The sequence below is a fragment of the Rhinoderma darwinii genome, chromosome 3 (genome assembly GCF_050947455.1).
Source record: "Rhinoderma darwinii isolate aRhiDar2 chromosome 3, aRhiDar2.hap1, whole genome shotgun sequence".
Classification (NCBI taxonomy): Eukaryota; Metazoa; Chordata; class Amphibia; order Anura; family Rhinodermatidae; genus Rhinoderma; species Rhinoderma darwinii.
The window spans coordinates 379494086-379520693 of NC_134689.1; the positions used below are offsets into that span (position 1 = coordinate 379494086).

General features: G+C 39.9%; 1 protein-coding gene across 1 annotated transcript in view; it reads right to left on the bottom strand.

Moving 5' to 3' along the window:
- Positions 1-3054: 3054 nt before the first annotated feature.
- FGFR1 (fibroblast growth factor receptor 1) overlaps positions 3055-26608 on the bottom strand; it is a 70765-nt gene continuing 47211 nt past the window's right edge. Inside the window, 14 exon segments of the mRNA XM_075858831.1 lie at positions 3055-4372; positions 4475-4580; positions 4922-5059; positions 5150-5220; positions 6412-6534; positions 7784-7974; positions 8887-8997; positions 10273-10394; positions 10492-10637; positions 11607-11824; positions 14005-14149; positions 18905-19095; positions 23714-23837; positions 25482-25648. Coding sequence (XP_075714946.1) covers positions 4208-4372; positions 4475-4580; positions 4922-5059; positions 5150-5220; positions 6412-6534; positions 7784-7974; positions 8887-8997; positions 10273-10394; positions 10492-10637; positions 11607-11824; positions 14005-14149; positions 18905-19095; positions 23714-23837; positions 25482-25648 — 2018 coding nt within the window. The 3' untranslated portion in view covers positions 3055-4207.

Sequence of the window (26608 nt, forward strand, 5' to 3'; positions counted from 1 at the left end):
TTGCTGCTAGGTTCCCCTACAGATTACAGTTGATCACCGGTGATCTCAGCAACTGGACCCCTAGTGATCATCTTATCAGGGGGCCTTCTACCTAAAAGCGATTGTCCAAAGCAGACAATACCTTTAAATAAGTCCGTGGGTCCGTTCTGCACTCATTCCATCTGTTAGGCATTTCCATTGTATATTAATGATACAGTAATGTATTCCTATGTGGCAGGAAGCGTACTGTGACAGTGCAGGCTCCATTCTAATGGATCGTGATAAAAGATCAATGTAAAAGGCTTTTTTTTTTGTGGCGCGGGCTGATTATTTATGGTGTTATGTAGTCTACCCACAGCTTTAATTAGACACAGCAAAACAAGCGCGTCTCTGCTATTTCCCGAGGAGTCCATAGAAAATGAAATGACTCATTAAGCCCAGTTAGCTCACGGAAAATATACACACCTCATCCCTCCTTCCATCCCCTACCTGATCAACCATCCTAATGCCAAATGCTAGCAAAAGATTATATTCTGCATCGCTGCTAAATATGACATATTACTCACATTTCCCATTTTATTCAGTTTCTAAAATTTCTTGAATGTAATAAAATCCTCTGTTACTTAAAAACCAAATACAACCAATCTACAATTATACACTGCATTGAAAGCGATACTGATCTATCTACATATTGCTGTATTACACAGATCTACTGTATGGGATTGTGTGTATGGCCATCACAGACCCCAGTCAGAATGCCGTAATTTCCTGGCTCTTCCTAAAGCTGCTGCAGGTGTCTGACATACGGGGCGCCTATCAGCAGCGATCAGCTGCTCTTCGGCGCCCCCTTCCCTACCACCTAGTTGCGCCCGGGGCACCTGCCCCCCCCCCCCCCCTAGCTACGCCCCTGACTGAGACTCCATGAACAGTGGAAGGAAGCAGCTGGGCCTAATAGCATCTGCAAAGCTAGTTACCCCAATATTTACACTCTTGTCCTTATTTCAGCCATAGACATGTAAAGTTTAGCAACGTTTCCTGGGTTAGAATCTGACCAGGCCCAACATCTAGAGTTTGCATATTCTACCGGTGTTTGCATGGGTTTGCCCCGAGTTCTCTGGTTTCTTTCCCCACTTCAAAAACACACCAGACAAGTTATTTGGAGTTCTATGATTGGCCCTTGTGTTTATGTGTGAAAGATAGGGAAATTAAATAGCGAACCCCTGATTGGGGACAGGGACTGATGTGAGTGATGAGAATCACTTTAAACGTAAGCACTATGTATGCAATATACATAACAAAGTGTAATAATTCAGCTATATAGTGGATCATTTTTGGTACTGCATAATATCAAAACATCTGTAGAACACAGACTAGTTAATAAATTATATTTAAAGGGTAACTAAACGTTCAACAAACTTCTGACATGTCAGAAGTTTTGATTGGTGGGGGTCTGAGCACTAAGACCCCACCAATCGCTAAATCGTGTGAGCGCTCAGTCACTTAGTTTATGTTCAGCTTTTTTCATCAATTAATGTAGCAGTGTACGGGCTCAATAGAAAGTCTATGAGCCTGTACTCCGATACATCGGCTTTCCGGAAAAAGCCAGACAGAAAATAAGCGGCTGAGCGCTCACACAAGCACTTCTGCCGTTTTTTTTTAGCGATTGGTGGGGTCTCAGTGCTCGGACCCTCACCAATCAAAACTTCTGACATGTCAGAAGTTTGTTGAACGTTTATTTACCCTTTTAATTCTATTCCTATAGCTTTCGATCATGTTATGCAGGCAAACATTTAGCCTTTGTTACTTTGCTTACTAAGCAAGGATAACTTCTTAAAAATAATACCAGTTTCCCTGAAGACATACTATAACTTTGAAATATACTCTTTAAATATGACCCCTAACCACCAATATTGGGGATCATTGCAGGTGGAAGGGGTAAATGGGCTCGGTAGGATTTTTTTAATTTGTACAAGTATGCAGGGTAACGTCATTGACCCTTATGGATGTTTCGCAGCTAAAGCCCCTTCTGTAGTTATAGTCTATGTGATCGGCACTTAGGAACCACATTTCAGCAAAGTATTGCTGGTTTCAGACAGCTGTAACACCCGGCCCTCTCTCTGTTCTAATGAGCTAACCTTAGATCAACATGGAGTTGTATGGGGATCTAAGTTTGCTTCAGTAGAACCATGGGAAATCCGCACAATTATTGCAGAGCTATGGCCATGTCTCCTGGGGATGCTTACACTCAATAAAAGGGTTTATGATGTTCATGTGGCAGATACCTTGTGTACAGGGATCTTGAGTAAACAGGGAAAATTAAGCTATGCACATTGAAATCAATAGGAATCCATGTAATGCATAGACACCGCTGATCCACTCCAGAATTTAAGTCGCACTTTGCAGTAGCTCTTCACTGTGTATACTTTATCCTTTTTTTATGGAAATTTGGCACTTGCAGTACCGATTTTCACCAGTACATTCAGCTATTGCATTCCATAGATACCAATGAAACAGCACCCCCAGTTCTAGGAAAGTTCTAGGTGTTTACAGATGGCAGTGACATTGCATTGTTTTTATATACATTTCAATTAGATCACAAATGAGATCATTTTATGCCACTCGTATTTTGATTGCTGCTGTTTTTTGAAGAGTAGAAGTTCAAGTCCACTACGATGCATTTAATATTTATGCACATTCATAAAGTTAAAAAAAATAGCTCGTTATTCGGACTCGTCAAATATGGTTGTTTCACTAATATAATGATACTCTTATAGCATTGACCTAAACTGTAACAACCCATTCAGGTACATAGGCCTAAGAAATCTTAATTTTAAATACTATTTATAACCCTTGTAACAATTTTTTTTTATATAAACATGTTATAAAATACAATAATAATAATAAATAAAGTAGGCCCGCAATGAACCATTTGAAACCATATATAAAATTATGAAATGAAGCCAAATCTCTTTATTAAGGGACTTGTACTGGAAATAAGAAAGTTTTAGAACATAATTTAAAAAAATACAAACTGAAAACATAGCAAAATATATGATTTTTTTTTTGTTTATAGCAACTGAGAACTACCAGCCAATTTACTACCAAACTGGTATATATTTCATAATATTTTTTTCTTAAAAAGACATGTAAATATATAATTCATATTTATACATTTTCTAGCTATATACACAAGGAAAGCATTAACGATTCTGCTGCCCATATTTATATTACATAATTAGCTTGAAACCTGTAAAAAAAAAAAAGAAAAAAAAAAAGTCCCCCATGTTTTCAGGATAATCTGATCTAGGCCTTTATTCTAGAACTTCACCTCTGGCTGTAAGTTTGAGTTATACTTATACTAGAACTACAGTCCCAGGAGGCTTCCGGGTAAGAGCTGCAAAATAGGCCAGGCTCAAACAATCAAAAAAAACAGCGGAAGGTAAACTGGAATATACCCCGTACCATTAGCTGGCCAGCAGAATTTAATTTAATTTTTCATAGAATAAAACCAGCACGAGATTTCAGCACAGTCCATTTGTGGTAGGTGCTTTAACATTCCTTCAATTTATTAAGGCATGACACATCCATAATATAAGAATAGTGGGTCCTTATCAGTGTGTCTGCATTTAGGATTTAGTTCGACTAATGGTGAACAAAGCTGTGTAGAGACTTCTTTAGAGAAAGACGTTATCCAAACTCTTTGTGCCAAAGTACATAGTCAACTGTATCTGTGTCTTCTTAATGGTTAAGGCATGCTTTAAATGTGTAGAAAAACTGGCAACGAACAAGATCAATATGTACCAAATAGACTCCAGATCATAGGTGTAGGGTGAAGTGAAGGCCATAACTTAAGATGGCATTTGAATAATCTTAAGGAAAGGCTTTACCAAAATGAACCTGATGGGTACTGTTCCATTGAATGCGTATGAGGAGGTTCCACGTTTTGAGTTTTCCCACAAGAACGTTTAATATCGTACATATGAGATCAGATGTTCTGGTGTTGACACTACTAAAAGTGCACTGGCCATAAGTTAATACTTGCGTCACGTTCCCATTGCGAACATCTGAAATTAAGGAGTTCCATCATTGTATGAGGTAAGACTGAAGACACAGGCTCAAATGGTCCATTCATTCTTGGAAATTGAGAAGTAGGTTGAATGTTTTTCTTTCTTGGGAATGCATAAAACCAAGTGTTCATTAACTGGGGTGATGACCTAGGATTAGGTGATCAACGTTTTTTAAGTCCTCCATTAGCATATTTTGGAAGACATGGCTCATCTGGTAAAGGATCGTGAGAAAAAACAGAATCTTCCCCCGATGAACACGTGGAGCTGCGTGTATCTGGGAAACATGGAGAATACTGACTGATTGGTATGACAAGGTCGAGGTACTCCTGAAGAAAATAGGAGACGTGAGTTAATATATACATATAAAACGCAATGATCAGATAATGCTCGGCTCAGTTCTTGGCTCCCTCATATACAACATTTGTTACCTGGTTAGAGCTTAGAGCTACAATTCGATCCAAATCTTCCACCAGTTGTACAAAGGTAGGTCTCTGGCTGGGAACTGCATGCCAACAATCCCTCATCATCATGTATCTGAAAAAAACAGCACAGGCAAAAGGCACAACATTAGGGGATTGAGTTGGGTAGAGCTCAACATCTCATATTTATATTCAGAAACCCAATAAATTCCAGAAAGACGTAGACAACCGCGAGAAGCAAGGAACTTCTTAACTGGCTACTCCTGTCTAGATGCCATGCAGGATCGGTGTCATAGTACATGGGAGTCAAATTGTATATTATGTTTATATGGTTTAGCATACATCCAAGCATTTTGGCCACCAAATTTCTGAAGAAGGTGAGAGACCCACTGGTGAGATATATATGGACAGCCCATTCAAGAGGACATCTCTTCTAATGACCAGTTTTATACTCACAACTCATTGGTGCAATTTGTTGGCTTGTCCATCCGATGACCTTCCTTCAGTAACTTAAAGAGTTCTTCCATTGGGACACCAGGATATGGAGAACCTCCAAGTGTAAATATTTCCCATAGTAAAACCCCAAACGACCACCTACAGAATAATACAATAGTAAATCCAGAGTCATATATCCAAATTTTTTTGGGTAAACTACATTAATCAACAACATGAAATGATACTTACACATCACTTTGATGAGTGTAAATTCGGTCGAAAAGGGCTTCCGGAGCCATCCATTTTACAGGCAAACGACCCTATAAAAAAGACAAAGTCAATGTCCAAGGTTGACATAAAACTGTTGAAAAATTTATAAAATAGACATTTAAAATATAGAATCAATGAGCAAGGTCAGCTATAATATAACCAACATTGCATTTAATATTGTGACCTCATCATATTGTACATGTTGGTAAATTGTATTTTTATATGACCACCATTAACTAGATGTAACCTCGCCACCAGAAAACTCCCAGTTCCATGGACTGTGAAGCTTAAGGCATACCTGGCCCATTTCCCTTCCTGCATGTTAACTGTGAAGGTTTAAACATGTCCTTAGTCACTAAAAAGTTAGTCTTAAAGGGAACCTGTCACCAGCATTTCACCTATTAAACCAGCAATACCTGGTGGTAGAGGGTGAAAAATCATTTCTATATAACTTAAAATTGTCTGCTTTGTCGGCTCTGTAGCTTTAGTATTCCGTTTTTAATGTTCCCACACTGTATGCTAATGAGCATAAAAGAGTCAAGTCTTCAGTTTGAAAAGAGTCAAATCTTCCTTTGAAAAAAGTGATATCTTCATTCCCCAAGTCTTTCCGAGTTTACCCCGCCTCCTTACTTTTGATTGACAGATCCTCGCCTTCCCCCAGCACACAAAATCCTTTCTTGTGCATTGATGTCCTCTTGTGTGTGCGTACAAAGGGACACCGGATTATTACGATAAAAGGCGCAAAATGTTTGCAGACCGTTATTTACAGTCAGAGGAGGAGTTTAGGAGAGGGTATATTGGCAATGACCTTTTTATAGCAGCGGCCAGTGAGGGATAAGTAAAGTTCAATAGGTGAAATGCTGGTGACAGGTTCCCTTTAAGTGACTTCATAATTGAATACACGGGGAGTGGGTGAAGGAGGGAGATGAAGCTTCAGTCTCTCTGCCTAGGCCTGTACATGAGGCTCATGTCGCGAGAGGGGTGGAGGGGAGACAGCTGATTGGTAGAGAGCACAGCATAGTTCTTCAGCTCCACACCAGGAAGAGCCCACCCCCACTCAGCACAGTTAACTAAAAAATTAACATTTACAGAAACAGACCCAAAATATGCAGGTCAGACATTTCAGGCCGAACTACTCTATAACACATATACAACTGCCTAAAAAATGGATGTGATGAGGTTGAAAACTATCAACTTCCCTCAACCAAGAGTCTAAGAACGACATTTTCAAAAACACTCACATTTGTTGTCTTTTTGTAATAATCAATGTGGTGGATATCCCGAGCAAGACCAAAATCGGCAATCTTCATTACATTATCCTCGGTGACAAGAACATTCCGTGCCGCCACGTCCCTATGGATGCACTGCACAAAACAATATGAAACATGTACATTAACATATGCTTTTTTTTTTTAACATAGGTGTCTATGATGGTATCTGAGGTATGCTGAGGTTTTTTCACATGTTTCTATAACATCTCAAAATATGTCAGATTCAGCGATAATTTAAGGGTGGACACATATGTTAATACTGTAGTGCCACATTGCCCAAACGATCAGTCTGCACATGACCTAGAGATTCTGACAGATTGATAATTTGGCTTTCAAGATTTAATTTTTTATTTTTTTTAAAGTGTAGGTTCTTGTGTGTCTGCTGAACTTGTATTCTCTGCTACTTGCCTACTCTATTATCAACTTAAAGAGGCTCTGTCACCACATTATAAGTGCCCTATCTCCTACATAATGTGATCGGCGCTGTAATGTAGATAACACTGTTTTTTATTTTGAAAAGCAATCATTTTTGAGCAATTTTAGATTTATGCTAATTACTTTCTTAATACCCAACTGGGCGTTTTTAAACTTTTGACCAAGGGCACTTATAATGTGGTGACAGAGCCGCTTTAAGTCCGGGGTAACCAAGCAATTTCTATAATAGATATAAGGAGGCTTATATAAGGAGGTTTGGCACTGTCTGTTAGCATGGGTGCTTTTGGACCACTGGGTTGCTCCCTCTGCGGGAGCGGTGCTGCGGTTGCGGGGGCCGCCATGCGGTGCTGCAGCCGATAGAATAGGGACCCAATTTAAAGAGGTCGCCATGAAGTGGCAAGTGGGCTTATACAGTTTGATCAAAATGTTTACAAAGAACCTCATGTTCATGTTTCTAAATTATGCCTAGCGGCTCAGATCAACGTATATATTGTGGATTGTGCGGTCCATGTCTAGTTTCTCACAATGCCGTCTATAATAGATATACAATAGAGCAGTAATCTCCTACCTATGGCTCTCCCGCTGTTGCAAAAACTACAACCCCAGCATAAAAAGATGACCGCATGTAATACTACACTTCCTCTGTAGTGGCCACTGCAGGGAAAATGAACAACCAGCAACAACTTCACCTAGCGATTTAACTGGGGTCTTAGGAGCTGGATTCAGGGAGATTACTTGAACACCGTGGAGGTCAGTTCACGATCATTATTAAAATTATTTTTTCTGTTCAGTTCTGCAGTTGAAGACTTCTTCCACAAAGAACTTACAGAAAACAGAGGTTATAGGGTTTATTTTTATTTTAGGGGAATCAACTTTGACTAACTGAATCCCTAAATATATAAAATACCTTTTTAGAGGCCAGATATTCCATGCCTCGAGCCACTTGATAGGCACAAGAGACTAGGTCTTTGAAGGAGAGCAGCTCATCGGGGGCAAGGATAGGATTGTAGCAATATTCCATGCCTGGTGGACGTCTTGCACGCAAGTACTCACGCAGGTTCCCTTTGGAGGCATATTCTACAATCACATATAGAGGACCTAGATAACCAGAAAAGACAAAAGGCAAATCAGAAACACACCACATATCCATCTGGATAGAATTATGACATTTTCTGGTCTAAATACTGTTCGAGGCAATGTGTTGTCTTTTTTGTGACTTTACAAAAGTCCTCACAACTCACGTTCTCTATTTACACTACAATATACCAAATCATTTCCCCTTGGCCATCATGTGCTGTAGTAATTTTTTATGTTTTTTAGGCTATTGTAGATGTCTGGGCTGAGCAACCTAGGCCTCTTTATTTGGCACCTCAAAAATAAGTAATTAGGATTTATGTAAAAATATCAATGGGAGGCATTTGGTTTGTCACAAATAAGTCATTTGTTGGCTATTATCACAATATAATATATAAAACTGTATACTACCAACATAACAGTACTACATATAACCATGTGAGCTAGATTGCTATATAACAAAAAACAAACAATACAGGACAGGAATGTAATATTGTGCAGACAGGGTCCAATAGCAAAACAATCAAGGCCAGTCGTCTTTGGGTACTGGTTATCATCAGAACACATAATTTTGCCAAGGCTGGAGGGCAGGTTTCTGGTTTGTCCCCTCCTTTACCATTGTTGGAATGCAGTGGCCTCTGCTTATTTCCATTGAGGTGCCAGTGAATATGGGGACCATTGGGTAGGTTTACACTGCCGTTTAGAAGATAAGACTGGTCTAACCGAAGCTAGGGGTGTCCGTTTCTTCTCCACAAGTGGGATAAGAGCCGCAAGGGCTGCCTCTCCAGTAAGTATGTCATTACTACATGTATATGGTATACACTTTATGTTGACAATTACTTTTATTATTTTATTTTTTTTCCCACTGAAACTACAGGGAGGGATTTTCAGATAGAGGCGTAACATTCTTACTATATATTAAAAAATGTAACTTACCATCCTGTGTACAGGCTCCTAGAAGATTGATTATATTTTTGTGCTTTCCTATCATTTTCATCATTTCCATCTCCGAAATTAGATCGGAAAGGTCTTTCTCACTGGCATCAGCTAAAACAAGAAGAAGAGTACAGGTAATGATATAGTATGGTAGGAATGAAAACAAAAAACACCATTGACCTCCCTCCATCACCAGTTTTCCATTTCAGATCTTCCCAACAATGACTCACAGTTAATATAGCATTAATACTTTCCATAATGCAATGCGGAAAACACTGAATAGGACTATGTTACAACGGCTAAATCAGGTCTTGAAAATGTTCTATGGGTTCCTCTGTAGGTTTACATGCACAGTGAACAGCCTTTAACATTAACAAACCTAACATCTACAAATTCGGGAAAAAATCAAGTCATTCTGCTGTATTTGCATGTAGCGATAACTACCAATATCCTACATAGAATGGTGGATCATCGTTATAATCAAGGGAAAACGGTCGAAAACCATATATATCCATAACCATCTAATCAGATATAATAATTTGACCTGCATAAAAAACAAACAAAATTATGATCTAGTTATCATAGTGCGTAAATGGTGACCTAAAGGAAGCCACCATTATGGGTGATGGCAAGAATTTAGCTTGCTAGGAGGAAACAAACAATCAAACCATACTATCCTGGAGCTCAGACCAACATCTAGATATTTAAAGAGGGCCTCCAGAACTATACCTTTATGGTCTGCCTAATAAAATAGGCCACTAATGCTTGATCAGTAGGGTCCAACATCTGGGACTTCCATAATGAAGGGACCATGGCATTTCTGCGAGTGCTGCGTCCTCTTGTTTATATAGGCACAGCAGTTTGTACGTACGAGAATCTGTGTCTTCTACTGGAGTTTGGCCCATTCACTTGGAGATGATCCTCCAAGGTACTACTGATTGTCATATTCAATGGGGATACCCAAGGATTAGATAGGCCATCAATTATGGAGTCCCAGAAAACCGCTTTCAAATTTCTGAAAATTTGTGTGATTGAGTAGGCGAATGTAAGCTCAGCCTTAATGTGTCAATTTATTTTAGCTCTCAGGCCCAATGTTACATCGGCATTGAGAGACAGGTAGCCCACTGGGCGGTAAAGTTGCTGAAACAAACATGCAATGCCGAAGAAGTCACAGACACTGGTCCTATTAAATTAGTATAGGACCAGTGCACAAGACTATTCACCCATCTAATGGTTGCCTCGACAATTGTACTGCCCTGCGTAGGACAAATATCACAGGGAACAAACCATCTCACTGAGCCTTTGTGTACCAAGCCTCAATAAAGTAGATACCGTGGAAAGGAGATGGAGACTTATACAGCACATACTCCGTAAAAAAACACTCACATTTTAACATCTTCACTGCGACTTTGGTGACCTTGTTTGGTTTCTCCTTGTCCAGACCTATGGCCTCTGCCATAACTACTTGACCAAAGCAGCCTTCTCCAAGCGGCTTTCCAAGGCTCAACCTATGTAGAATAACAGTGTCAACTATCTGTAGATGGTCAAGGTAATGCGAAGGAGGTAGTAGACTTTAGTAATGTGCAGTGATTGTGGTCTTCTTACCTGTCTCTTGCTACTTCCCATCTGGGGTCTTCAGGTAGCTCATACTCCGACACCCCAGCTAGCATGGGTGTACCACTTGATGACAACCGAGAAGGTCTTACCAATATAACTCCAGAATGCATTGAAGAACTAGAGTCTGCTGACACCTGTATCAGGAGGTCAAAACCAGCAGGTTACCTTATGATAATGATTCATATACATGCTTTATAAAGAAGCAATGAAGTGTTCTTCAAAATAGAACACGAAAGGACAGACACCTAAATAATTGTGGGATCTCAGTCTTACCAGGTAAAGAAAATAATCTAAACTTGGTTGACCTGTCAGAGTAGAACAGGAATAGATTCCCTAGTTTTCAAACAAACACAGAAAATGCAGCTGGAAATAAAATCCTGGTCAATAGGTCGGTCAATGGCATTTGGGTAAGCGGATGAGTCAGAGATAATAGTATTTACCTTGAGGTGTTATGAAGTAAGTGGGAAATATAGGAATTGCCATGAACAAAGAAGCTCTTTAAAAAGTTAAATGCCGTGCAGGTAGATTTGACGAAAACGCAAAGCAGAAAACAAATATATTTACACAGATTAAGTGGTTTATTTTTTTTAAAGTCTCTGGTACTGTTAAGGGGTTGTCTCGCCAGAAAAAAGCCCCAGTCCATATGTCGCTTTTAGAGGATCAACCAATCAGCAGAATAAAAGGGGCCTCTTCAATGTTTATATGGGCACAGATGCACATGCAGTGCTCAGCTGGTTGGTAGGGTTCCTGGTGACCATGGATAGACCATTAGTGTGTTCAATGTTATTTTAGAAGAAACAGTGTAATGAATGTCAGAAAGATTAAAGCGGCATCAGTATATGGATAATGGAAAACCAAGTAAAATAAGTTACAGTAGTCAAGGTGAGAAATAACTCGGGCAAGGATGGTAAGGACAGATGCGGAGGATAAACTGTAAGTGTAGGTGACACGATACAGCAATTGATGTTCTTCATTTTCTTCCATGTCTAGATGAGAATTCATGGCAATTGGAAACCTACGGCTGTTTTATTACGTGCGAATCTAGGGCAATGCAATCCACTAAACCAATCTTGCAAGTGTTGTGTAGGTAATGCGTTGTAAACCCCCTATATACTTTCTGTTACCTGTCTACGCAGTGGTATGCTCTTCGCCAGCTTGTGGACAGCCATCTGACTATTAAAGTCGGTCTTCTTGGATGGATGTTTCATTTTAAGGATTATTATAGTCACCAACATGGCTGACACAATGGCGGCTCCAGCACAATAGATTATAATCTCCAGATGTAGAGAGGTTGCCATAAGTGAAGGTTTTTCATCTGTAACTGCACTCATGCGTACAAGAGGTTTGTTATTAGGACATTTTTAACAATAATTTTTATAACTTTTTTGTTTATTAATGAATGTACCACATTATGTATTAATTATACAACCACAGTAAAAGCACATTGGTTGGTGTGTAAATTAACAAGAGGTACATGCAATGCATATTATCTAGAAATTAAAACAATATTAAAAGAAATTAGTTCAATGATTGTAAAAATGTTTTTGATAAAAAACACAAATGTAAGAGTGGGAGAAAAATATTATGTGAGAGGGAATAAGAGAATATATATATATATATATATATATATATATATATATATATATATATATATATATATCCCATGCAAGACCGTCAGAAAAGGTTAGGGACACAACAATAAATTCAGTTGGCTACCAGTGTGTTTTTTTTTTTCTCCTTCTCAATATATAATTTGTTTATTAAATATACTATTTATTCCTCTTGAACGTTATTTTTACATCTTTTTAATGATTACAAAATTTAACTACATTGTAAAAAAATAAAATATAAAGTTAGGAACATAAAAAAACAAAAAAAAAAAAACACACTGTAAGCCTCAGCACAACACATGCATTTCATATTAGCCAAAAAGGATCCAGTTTTAAGGCCATTTCAAAGTGAAACATTTTAGATCTATAAATGTTGTTGCAATCCCCCAGCTGCGCAAGAAGTCAGTATAATACGGGTCACATGGGCCCACTAAAAACGTTTACCAAGTTGTAAAATTTAAAAAAAAATTCACACAAAATTCCGGTCTACAGAATATATTCTACTGACTGGCCAGACAAACGTTGTGGGGCGGAAGCTTTAAATGTATTAAAATGGTGTAGTAAGGATCGTTGTTTTATCACTTTTTACAGAAAACTCTTTTGCACATAAAATTTTACTTTTGAGTTTTGTTTTTTTTTTCATTTGACCTGTGGTTGCGCTGTGGGGAAATTAATTTTCTTCAGATTACCTGACAGACTACAGTTGATTACTAGGGGTTTACACACCAGGATACTGTGTAATCAGCTAATCATTGGGGGACCCTTCTAACAAAAAAAAGAATTGTTCAAAGCAGACAATCCCTTTAAACCAGCAGTAGCCACGTTAAGGAAGGAGTTTCGACTATTTCTTCTCTATCAGTAGGCTGTATGCTGCATACTACGGCATAGCAAATAGCAATGACAGACGGAATATAGGCAGGAGAGCATATCTGTAGGATGCGGACGGTGTCAAAACAACCACCAGATCTGCCATATAGAATACAACTCTGTCTGGATTTTCACTTAATTTTGTTGTTATGATTAGGTCAATCCAAATTTATGTTCATGTATAAAAAAAAAAATTATTCCATGTAATTTTATTTTTAGAATGAAACTGTCAAAACTGAAGTCGATTTTAATAAAATAAATGTGGCTGTAGGCAACACAGGGGCCTTCATCGGATATTAAAAAGGGAATTAAAACTTAAGCTTTTATACAGCTGGGCTGACACGAAAAGGCATAATTACTCCCCATGAAATAGTTTACCCAATATATAATAATATGAAGTGTTAGAATTTACGCAACTATCGGAACAGTTTATTATATATATGGACTTATGGGTAATGACTAAGCAGGTTTCTTCACAGAACCACGTCATTGCCTGGCACTTTACCATTTTGAAAACTAAATTAAGGTTTTCAAGTTAAAAGGGGTATCCCCAAAACCATAAATTATCACCTATACACAGGATAGGTGATTTTTTGATCATTGGGAGTCTCACCACTTGTACCCTCATCGATCGTAAAAATGGGGGTTCAAACCTCCAGATCCTTATCACTGCTCGATCGCAGTGATGAGCACATGCGTGCTGCTACTCCATTTAAAGTCTCAGTCAGTCCCGTAAAAGGCCAAGTACAGTGCTCGGTCGTTTCCGTAATTCTCAGACATTTAGTGGAGTAACGGATTTGGGACCCACGTTCTCATAATCAGTGTGGGCCCCAGCGATCAAAAATGTAATAATCTATCCTGCTGATCGGTAATAATTTGTGATTAGGGGGAATACCCCTTTAAGCCTGAAAAATACAATTGTTTTGTTGGGGTATAAAATCTGGCTACATAAATCTTGAGCTGGGTTCTTTTTGGGTCTGAAATGCATGCAAAATCTAAGAAGACAGAAAAGAACCTTATATACCTTCAAGAACGGTCAACCATGCAGAATGATAAGAGTGCCCAATGGAATTAGCAGCCAAGCAGGTATACTGGCCAGCATCCTCAAAAGTAACATTCGTCAGGTGGAGAACCTCCATTTCCTTGTCGGTGGTGTTGACTCCTGCAGTCTATAGAGAACAGCATCGAAGAAGGGGGAGGAAACGAACAAGCGAAATGCCATGAGAACCAGAAGAGGTGTGGGCAGGTGCTGTCCTGGAACACCGTGAAAGGTGCCATGGACAGAAAGAGAAACCACTGGAAGAAATCTGGTTAGAAGATTTGAGAAATACTTCTCCCTTAAGCCTGACCTAAAGAGAAGCTACCTTAGTTAAACCCGTCACCAAAATCGAGACCTCCTGCCCACTTAAAACATGCTAGAAATTGACAACATGGAAAAATGAGACCTGAGCGAGACAGCCTTGTTTGTTTCCATAAAAACGTAAGAAATTAAAAGTAGTTAAACGGAGAAAAACGGTGAAAAAAATATTAGGCCTTATTAGAATTAATCATTTTAAGGAAATCTGGGTAGCAACCAATATGAGCCATGATTTTAGCATTCAAAGCTATCCAACTATCCTGGACAGGATTGGCAAACCATCCCAATTATGCATAATTATGGGGATTGGCAGGGGTCTAACTATAGGGCGTGTAGAGGTAGCAGTTACACCCGGGCCCTGGTGCCTTAAGGGGCCCGAAGACCCCTCTTCCACATAGGATCCACCAATATTAAAAATGGCACATGAGGGCGCTGCTAAATAAATATTATCGGGACTCAGAAGCTTCAAGTTACGCCCCTGGAGATTAGAGATTTTCCACTGCATATTTGGGTAGTTTAGACTTCAAGAAGTGAAAAGCACTGTGGTAGAAGTAATGATGGCCATGTTGGTTGTCACACATTTTCCAGAGACAGACAGAACAAAGGACAAGATGAACAGATTTTTGTAAAACCTTGATAGAACAGAATGACTCAAGGACAGATATAGAACTTGGAACTTTTTTCTATATACTCAAATAATTCATCATTCTGTACATAATTCAGGGAAATAGAGACTTTATCATGAGTCTCTAATTCTACAGCAATGGAATAGTTTCAACTATTTCCGGATACAGCCATTTTGGAACACATTATCGACCTGACTAAGACGTGTTCCAAGAGCCAAGGAGAGTAACCAAGCAATCGGGCGTTCTAAAACTTTCAGCTGCAGTAGAGAAGATTTTCCACTCTTGATAGACAAGACATCTTTAATGACCAGATGGTTGGTTTTGACGTGTTCAATTTAAGAAATTCCATTGGTAACAGGAAGTAGTCTTGTAGGGAAGATTAAAACTGTCCGGAGTCTTCAACCTTTGGCTCTCCAGCTGTTGAGAAACTACAACTCCCAACATGCCCTGGCAGCCACAAGTTGAAAACCACTGATCTAGGTGGAAGGAATTAATGTTGGATTAGAGCTATTCCCTGGGAACTCGGGTACCTTGAGTAGAGTGGAGAACACTAGCAGTTGTTAGAAGTTTAGTCCAGAAAAGAGCAGAAGAAAAATAGAAATAGGCAACAGAAACTAAACCAGGCTGCACACACACAAGTATTTTTCCATGGAAATAAAGCAGACGAAAAAGGGGGAGAAATACAATTTGCCCGCCAAGAGTTTTGCAGAGCAATTGTTCCAAGGTTCTAAATTTCACTTGAGTTTTCGGTTGTTGTCAGGAGGTGCCACCGATTTTTTTCTTTTACCTTGTATCTCGGGTCTGGTGACGGTAAGCCACGCAGACTGATTGGCCTCACCAATATAATTGGACACTTTACATATGTATTCCCCACTTTCTGCCTCTGTCACATTGTACAAGGTCAAAACTTCTGCGTCTGAGCTATATATCCCAGAGTGCTGAAATAAACCGATAACACGAGGGGGTCAACACAGCAACATCATCACTGATGATTTTTTTATATTACCTCATAGCTATCCATATAGAGTAGTCAAGTGTGAGTGCAAGCTCTGCTGGTCAGGCTAGCAAACTTATTATTGTAATATCTATTGAGGAGTATCACCACTAAATTGGAGGATTCTTTGAAAGGCTAAGGCTTCCTTATTAAATGACTACTTCTAGACAGTATGGACACCAGTAATATTCCTCGAGTTGTGGGTGATACGAGCAGAACGACAGTGTAGTTGCTGCAGTTTATATACATCCCACATGGTATAACAGGAGAGAAGCTGTAGTCACTGAATCAGGAAGCTCTTGGGTTGCTAAGCAACCTTGTGAAGATGCCCTTTAAAGAGGCTCTGTCACCACATTATAAGTGGCCTATCTTGTACATAATGTGATCGGCGCTGTAATGTAGATAACTGTTTTTTATTTAGAAAAACGATCATTTTTGACAGAATTATGACCTGTTTTAGCTTTATGCTAATGAGTTTCTTAATGGACAACTGGGCGTGTTTTACTTTTGACCAAGTAGGCGTTGTGGAGAGAAGTGTATGACGCTGACCAATCAGTGACCAATCAGCGTCTTGCTCTCCTCTCCATTAATTTACACAGCACACAGATCACTATGTGCGGACACACACACACACACACACACACACACACACACACACTAACGCTACTCAAGTGTCCCGAAAATGAATAGGGATCACTACCAGCCAGGACGTGATGTCTATTTAGAATCCTGACACTTCGCTAACGTTTGTGTGACATTTACAGCAAGGCAAGCGTAATCTCATTTTAAATGATTGTTTACAGTGTAATCTCGCGAGATAACGCTTGCCTTGCTGTAAATCTCACACAAACATTAGCGAAGTGTCAGGATTCTGAATAGACATCTCCTGGCTGGAGGTAATGTATATTCACTGTCAGGACACTTGAGTAACGTTAATATGTGTGTATGTGGCTGCACATAGTGATCTAGCTATATCGCTATGTGCTGTGTAAATGAATGGAGAGAAGTGTATGACGCGGACTGGTCACTGATTGGTCAGCGTCATACACTTCTCTCCACAACGCCCACTTGGACAAAAAGTAAAACACGCCCAGTTGTCCATTAAGAAACTCATTAGAATAAAGTTAAAATAGGTGATAACTTGATCGTTTTTCTAAATAAAAAACACTGCTGTAATCTACATTACAGCGCCGATCACATTAAGTACAAGATAGGCCACTTATAATGTGGTGACAGAGCCGAGAACCGTGCACAACAAGATAGCTTTTAGTATAATGCATTATATATACATACATACATGAAAGCCAGTGTTCAATTAGTTGCCATGGTCAACAAGGGTTTTAGTTTGCACTTTTTTTGTAATAACCATACAGCTTTGACTGTGTAACTACATACTGCACTCAGCACTTCAAACAGTATATTTGTCAAAGTCCACTCCTCAATTGGAATTATATGCTAGCAATGGACCATTTACAGATGCAGCAGAAGCAAGTTTAATATATGGCTGGGTTCACACGACCTATTTTCAGACGTAAACGAGGCGTATTCTGCATCGTTTTACGTCTGAAAATAGGGCTACAATACGTCGGCAAACATCTGCCCATTCATTTGAATGGGTTTGCCGACGTACTGTGCAGACGACCTGTAATTTACGCGTCGTCGTTTGACAGCTGTCAAACTACGACGCGTAAATGGCCTGCCTCGGCAAAGTAGTGCAGGGCACTTCTTTGCAACGTAATTTGAGCCGTTCTTCATTGAAGTCCATGAAGAACAGCTCAAGATTACAGGGGTCAAAGACGCTTCGTATATTACGAGGAGCAGCATTTACGGCTGAAACGAGGCAGCTGTTTTCTCCTGAAAACAGTCTGTCTTTTCAGACGTAAATGCCTGCTATCGTGTGAACATACCCTTAATGTTACAGTGGGTTGCAGACTACAGATGTGTCCTTCCTAAGGCAGGATTCACAAGAGCATGTTCGGTCTGTAAAGAACGGAACGTATTTCGGCCGCAAGTCCCGCCCCGAACACACTGCAGGGAGCCGGTCTCCTAGCATCATAGTTATGTATGACGCTAGGAGTCCCTGCCTCTTCGTGGAACTACTGTCCTGTACTGTAATCATGTTTTTAGTACGGGACAGTAGTTCCACGGAGAGGCAGGGACTCCTAGCGTCGTACATAACTATGATGCTAGGAGCCCGGCTCCCTGCAGTGTGTTCGGTCCGGGACTAGCGGCCGAAATACGTTCCGTTCTTGACAGACCGAACATGCTCATGTGAATCCAGCCTTACCTTTCCTCTTATCTCAACACATCCTGAGACGTGTGGCGAGAGATGACCAGCTTTGAACAGGAACATGATTTCACGATACTCTGTCACAAGATGTCTATGCTACATGTGTCTGACCACCCAGTGGTTGTGATGTGGCTTGCAGCTTGTCGAGGGTGTTGCTAGCATGTCGTGATATTGTTTTGAAATTGTTTCATGAGAAATTAGAGCCCTTAGCCAAATTCAAACATTGGTAAGGGTGGACACATCTGTATATGAAGACTTTTCTATCTTCTGAAAGGTTTCTGAACAGGTTCTTTGTCTAGGCTTGGATTATCCAGTTAGTTGTAAACCATGTTTTACATATAGAAATCAAATTACATAAATAAAAAAATTACAACAGGTCAAGCAGTTAATACCATGCAGTGGGGGTGATCATCACATTGATACAATGGATCACAGAGTCAGTCCGTTGTTAGGATAAGTTCATAGATGGATCTATATTTAGCAACCCCTTAGTTAATAAATAATACATATCCTGGCTAACTGTATTCAGAAAGCTCTACATATTCAATGCATGTAGCCAACGGTTTCTAGGCCACAGAACGTAGACATGACAAACTCTTTATCTCCAAAAATCACACTACCAATGACGCAGGTTATAAATTATTTGCCTTTACATACCTTTAGGATCTCCACGAAGGGCAAGCCATCAGGTCCTATTTTAGTCCCATTGATTTCAAGGTGCTTGAGCCATTGGATGTGAGGCTGAGGGTCACTGTACACTTTGCAATGGAACTCTGCGTTGCTTCCTATAATGACTGTCTTATTTGCTGGCAGACCAGCCTGGAGGATTGGCCGATGCGGAGAGCGTTCTGATTTGGAAAAAAGAATAAATTATCATATGATATGATTAATTTTCTTCAATCCTTTTCTATGGCTATCTGTGACAGAAAAAACTTTTATAAGTAAGTCCAAAATATTTTTTTAAAATGCAAGAATCATCATTGATCAGTGTAGCAAAAAAATCGGTTCTTATTGCTACAAAGCAGAAGGCCTCCAGAGCTCAAATAGTCATTTTTTCACCCTGCTCATCAGTAAATGAGAATAGGTACTACATAACCAATCAAATATTTAAAAAAAAATAATAAATATAATACAGATCAAAGGAAATTTTTTGACAGACATGTCCTGCAACACGGAAGGTTCAGTTTGCTGCCCCATCTCCGTATCTATATATCCTGGCCAAGAAAAATTGGCCCGGCCAGCACCTACGGTGCATTACCTGGTAATGCCCCACGAGCGATGCCCCTTGCTACAATATATTGTGGCAGGCATTTAAACATTGTTTGAATTGTTAAGGAAGAGAATGGTTTGAATAAATTAAGGTGGAAGTTGAAGAAAAAAAAAATTGCTGACCGTCTAAATAAACTCTGCACCTCGACTAGGCCTCATATTGCCCCCTGCACAGGAAATATCTTACATTTAATAGGATCTGTGAGGTGGAAATGGGAGAAGGGGGGGGGGGGGGGGGGGCCTGGGGAAAATATGCTGGATAATTAAATGCGGATGTTGAATGAAGGAAATATTTGTGAGGAGAATTGGCTACTTATTGGAGGAAATGGAGGATAATTCCATGATTTTTCAGATATAGGCCAGAAAAACAAGTGTGTTTTTTTTTCTCTTCTCATTGAAACGGACCGAGCACTATCATAACATGCACAAATGCCTGATTTCTTTCCATTCGCGTCTCAAATAACACAGCTGTTTGTGAAAGTTTTGTTTTTATTTTTTTTATCTGGAGCGTATCATAGAAGACATCTGTGTGGGAGAATTTAAAAAAATCTCCTGCTCAGAGTTATTACACATCGTTCAGCCATGGTGTACCACGGTCAGAATCACCAAATTACCTCAGGTCCGCAGCACATGTAATCAGTATTGTTTAATGTAACGCTAGCCATTTATTATCTCATGGACTTAGGCCCGAAAGCTTTTACCGTTCAGGAATTAAACTCTCAAACACTGCATCTATAATAAACGGTTACTCTGCGGCACCGACATTTACATCCCTCAACATTGAAAGTAGCCAAAAATATATTAGTTACATGTAAGGAACAAATTGCTATTCTACATACTTCTAGGACCATTGTACATGGGTGATTTTTGGTTACACCTTTAGGGTTTGTTCACACATGAAAAATCGGAAGCAGAATGCCTCGAAACAGCTACCCATTGTTTTCAATGGGAAAAACTGCGTTCTGTTCCAACGGGGGTTTTTTTACGCGGATGTTTTTTCAAAACTGCCGCGTAAAAAAACGGCCGGGAAAAAGAAGTGCACGTCACGTCTTCAGCTGTTTTTCATAGACTCCATAGAAAAACAGCTCCAAAAACAGCCGTTAATAACGCAGCGAAAAATGCGACTTTGGATAAAAAACGACTGAAAATCAGGAGCTGTTCTCCCTTGAACAGCTCCATATTTTTAGACGGTTTTGATTTTGTGTGTGCACATACCCTTAGGGCCAGTTCGCACAGAGTTTTTTGACTCGTTTTTTTAAATCGGAAACCCTGTGGAAAAACGCGCCTAAAAATGGCCGAAAATGCCACCCATTGATTTCAATGGGAAGCGGAGGTGTTTTTTTTCTCACAAGCGGAAAAACAATCTCACGCGGAAAAGCAGCGACATGCCCTATCTCCAAGTGTTTACATCTCTGACCTCCCAGTGACATCAATGGGAGGCAGAGAAAGCGCATTTCGCTGCATTTTTTGCCCGCAGCGCTCAATGGCCGTGGGCAAAAAACGCACCGAAAAAAAAAAAAATCAGCAAAAAAATGTGGCAAACGGCGTGCAGGCAGATGAAAATCTGCCTCAAATTTCCAGATGGAATTTTGAGGCAGAATTTCTGCCTGCAAAAAAGTGTGTGTGAACATAGCCTTAAAGTGAAACTCCCGCAGGGCGCAGCTAAAGCCTTTGCTGACCATGACATCTTGACTGAGCAGAACTGCCATGAGACTCTTAGCATACTGCATAGACAATATTACAACTTCTAAGCACTGCAGTTGACAATAGTATTTCCTATGATGTTTGTCAAGTGGCCTATGGCAGTGCTACTTGGTGGCCAAATGGTCATGGTCAGCCCAGGCTGCAGCTTTGTAGAGGACAGTCGGGTTACTCCAGAATAGCGACATCCAGGTAATTGTCCCATTGGGACCCTTTAGTGCCTTGAAATGTATTCATTTGTTTAGCTTTTACAGGCCATTATACAAACTCCGCTAATCTTAAGATTGCCATAGGCATGACATTTTTGGCACAATCTTAGGATGTGTCATTTCCATGAGGATAGCCTGCCAGCCATGTTGGGGGTAAACACAGGGATTGGAAGGGTTAAATGCAAACCCATCCAATTACACCTAGAGGTTCTGGCAGACATTTATCTCCTTCCATCCCTAGAAGGAACGTGTTTAGCCAAGCCGTCTGGGCATGTTTATGAGTCAGTAAACTCTCTCATAGCCAGCTTTAGGTCTATAGGTGGTCTTACACGGCCCGACGTGGGCCGTGTAAACTAGCACCGAACAACGAGACCGGTCGTTGATCGGCGCTCATTTTCTCCATTTACAAGAAGCTATGTATGGCGATTATCGCTCGTTACTCCGATGGCTCGTCCCTATACATTTCTATCGTGTCAGGAGCACGTCTTCCTGTTTACACAGTGAGATGTGCTGCCGACATTATTATTTTCTGCATTTAACCCCTTAGTGACCAGCCTATTTTGGACTTAATGACCAAGCTATTTTTTGTTTTTCCATCGTCTCATTCAAAGAGCTATAACTTTTTTATTTTTGAGTAGATATAGCTGTGTTGTGTAAGGTCTATTTTTTTGCGGGACAAGTATTTTGCTTATAATTTATTGATTAACTTTTATTATTTTTTTTGGGGGGGGGGGGGTAGAATAAAAATGCCAAGAAAACAGCAATTCTTGCATTGTTGTTTTTTTTTACGGCGCTCACCAAGCGGGTTAAATAATGTAGTAGCTTTATAGTTGGGTTCGTTATGGACGCGGTGATACCAAGTATGTCTAACTTTTTTCTTTTCTCATAAAGCATTTTGTAAGGGGACAGTGGTTTTTGTTTTGTTTTTTTACTTTGGATTTTTATTTATTTATTATAAACTTTATTAAACTTTTTTTTTTTTATTAGTCCCCACTAGGGGACTTCACTATGCGATCATTGATAGCTTTTTATAATACACTGCAATACTTCTGTATTCTATGTTTATTTCGATGAAGCGCAGTAAAAAGGCAATTGCATCGGAATAAAGCCCGTTAGTGGCCGCCGTAAAAACACCTATGGGCGGTCACTAACCGGTTCAACGATACACGTTTGCTCGTTCATCGGCTGATCATTGCCCTGCATTCACAGAACAATGATCGGGAATGAGCTTTCTGTGAATGCTTGTTTGCCTGATAATTGGCCAATGTAAAAGGGTTCTTAGGCTAGGTTTAGGAAAACTTGGTGTGAGGATAGGTTTTCTTTATACTATCCAAGTCTATTAAGCAAAACCTTCATGTTAAAGTGGACTCTGATCTGTGAAAAACTAAATAAGCCACTAATTCTGTTCTTCGGACTATCTAGACGGACAATAGAAGACTAGAGATCAATAATCCCCAGCATGCACTGGAGCAAGCAGCTGCCAAAGTTTTCTAGTCCAAGACTGACCGGAGAACAATGACAATGGTAACACAAGTGGTCTACGAACAGCTGATTAACTTCTGCCAATGTAACTTTGTTGATAGGCAGTAAGGAAAAGAACTGGAAAGAAAATCACGAACGTAGAAGGAATATAAAATAAAAAAAAAATTAAATAAAATGACTATTTACAAATTACATTTAAAACCGTAAAAATCTTTTCACTCAGCATCCGATAATCCAGAAACTGATATTTTGGAACAGAAATGCATGATAATCTGACATTTCACAAAACAAGAAGGTAAAGACTAAATAAAAGGTAACCAATTATTATTGAAAGACAAAAAGATAAAATTTTGGGTTGCCTCCTTGAAAGCCCTCCGACATCCATATGCCCCAATAAGACATATGGGAAGGGGTTGTCGAGATGAAACAATGACTTAATAGATTATGTAAGGCATTGCTGTGAATAGAGCTCAATGTATGAATAGCCGTTCATGAGCAACTTGTGAATGGTCCATCTTTGGTTTAGTTCAGATCCTCTAGATCAAATAAAAATTGTCACGTTTTCATTTCGGGATAAGCATAATTTAAAAAAATGTCTCACTTTTTGAGCAAAACTAAATCATGAAAGAAATAGAAAACAGACACAATAACAGGAAATTAAGGTGATAGCCGAAACAATAAATTGACTGTGTGGAAACCGTAGTTCAGGCGTCCTATCAAGGACAGCTACTTGGCATCCTTTCCTTTTGGGTACAAAATGAAAATGTGGCCATAGATGAGGCACTGGAAATGTTTGGGTTCTTACCAACAACATCCAGCTGGTACGTGTGGTTAATGCTACCATACTTGTTCTCCACAAGACACGTATAATTTCCCTTATCCGATGGAACCACAGAATCCATAATAAGACTCCAAGATTGAGTACGGACCTGAAAGTGATAAGAGTATGGAGTCATTTTAGGTCTAATGCTTATAAATTGATAATCAAATGAATTTTACTCATGGTGTTCTAGCACCTAATAGGGCTCCTTATTGTCGAGCCTTTTGAGGGACAGCTGTTCCATGACAGGTAAAAATATCGACACAAGTGTGAACATCACTTTTGACCCATTTAAGCTATTATTAATACTAAATTAATCTACCTTATGAAATCACCCCAAAGAACGAGAGGTCCAATACCCTAAGGCTGGATTCACACAAGCACATTACGTCCGTAAAGGATGGACGTATTTCGGCACGGGACAGTAGTTCCACGGAGAGGCAGGGACTTCTAGCATCGTACATAAGTATGATGCTAGGAGCTCGGCTCCCTGCAGTGTGTTTGGTCCGGGACTTGCGGCCGAAATACGTCCGTCCTTTACGGACGTAATGTGCTCATGTGAATCCAGCCTAAAGCTTGCCATACATTCAAAATTAGGATCGGCCACAATGCAGCTGATCGATCGTTGGATCATTTGTAAGAACAATCCGACCATCAACATCCCCGACTAAACTAGCTGGCTAAAAACATTGTTTTAGCAAAAGGGTGTAAAAAAATAAAATTACAAAAACCAAAGTGCTTGTGCAAAGCGGCAAACCATCGGCTGTAATACGCCAATAAGGCATCGTTTCCGCCATTTCGGCCGACTTTCATCTTATATGTATAGCCAGTTTAAAAGGTGTGTTCCATTTTAGAAAACCCATTCTGATAAACCCTATTAGGGAATTCTGAATTAATATAGGGGTCCCTGATTTAATATTCTCATCTTTTGGCCAGAGTGGAGTGGTTACAAACAGCATCTCTTGCTCTGGAGGACCTGTCCTGCATTACATAGACACACCGTTGATTTGAGTGGGAACTGGTAATGCTTAATTTGTCCTGTGGTGGCGCTGTAGGGAAATTGAACCCATACTGACAGGTTTCCCCACAGATTACAGCTGATCCCTAGGGGTCCTAGACTCTTTATGATCAGGTTATTGTCAAGGGACCCATCTAACAGGTAGGGATTATCCAAAGCGGAGAACCCCTTTAAGAGCTTGAGGGTTCAGAGATTCAGATTTAGACCTACATCATGCTCAGTCAGCTAGTGGAAGGGGTGGAGTATCTGAGTAATATGACATTTGGAATGTATTAATGAGAGCGTCCTATTGGCCTATCAATTAGGGGGTAGCCAAACCCACCACAAGTCCCAGAATGTAACACAACCCTGCAGAAACAATTCCAAACACGTTGATGATCTTCAAGATGCCCGTCTGCAAAAAAAAAGGAACATGAACAATAGGTGGGAGCGCTGTCAACAACATCTTGTTAATTACCCTCAGTTTGTTGAGCCATCTAACGAGTTCAGTAATCAGCAGGGGGAAAGATTAATGAGCGTCAGCTTCTAAAACCGCTCAGACTCGAGGGGACAGCACGCTGGGCAGGGAGAAAGGATGGTCCCACTTCAAAGACCAGCCTGGCATGCAAGGTGATCTCATGTCCTGGCAGCAGCCCAGTTAAAGTGGAGCATCACTAGTGTTGACACGCATGCAGCACAAGTCAATGTATTATGACTATAGGACTCAATGTTTAAGTCTAGCTTTATCATTTATACCTTATATCCACCAATCCGATGATCAGGTTTGAATTCTTTTCCGTTCTTCAGCCACCGTAGAGTAGGCACTGGTGTGCCCCCTGCTGGACACCTGAACCTTATGGTCTTGGCTGCTGGAACAGCATGCAGTTTCTTCTCCATTTTCTCTGGGTTTGCCCAAAAAGGTCCTATAGTTAAGAAAATATATTTTAAAATTGCCTTTGCAATTCTGCTGATTGTTATTGGAAACCATCAACAAGCTTAAAAACGCACAGATTTCTAACAGCCTAGCTGAGCTATTCTCTTTCCTGCACTACATCCGGAGTCCATAGATATAGGATAACTTTTCTTTCCCGTCATTCCTCCTGCATTTTTGCACAGCTGATCCCCAAAAAATAAAGCAGTGACAGTATGGGTCTACCAGTAGCCATGAATATAAGTGTCTGGTGTAGAGAGGATTTTCGAAAATGCAAATCATCAGAGGATCTGTACAGGCACTGAACAAGCAGGAAATGCAGGAAAACTTTGAGCTTAGTAGCCTGCAAAATTGTGAATGCAGCTCTGAAGAATAGTAGGACTACAATACAGACATACAGGTGAATAATCTTCATAAAATAGCCAAATTTTATGTGGATTATAGTTATATAAAAATATGGTGTTTAAAAGTTATGGCAAAATTTATGTTATGCCTATTGCAGGGCCTGATGTGGGGGTATAGGACTTCTTGTCTTAGGTGTTCTTTGGATCATTGTGTCATATAATCGTTGCCAGGAGTGTTCCTTTCACCCCTAAATGACCCTGTAAATTGCCCAGTGTTTTTGACTTCATATATAAAAGCTATAGGCCAGAAAGCCGTACAGCTCACCAGCTAGGCCCGACACGGTTCCCCAATCTGTGGCTCTCCCAGCATGCCCTAAAAACCTGCGGAATGGATGTCAAAGTAATTTTAAAGACTATTCTATTAAATACATTTTGCAATAAATGTATCTTAGAATGGATTTCTAGATTTCAGCCATGACTAGCTGACGTCCCATCAGTGAAAGGGTTAATGCTACAGCACAGCCAGTCTTTATTCAATTAGGATGGCATGGGGCCTGGAGGAATCCCACAGGAATTCAAGGTATGTGTTGTCTAAACGCAAATTGTTA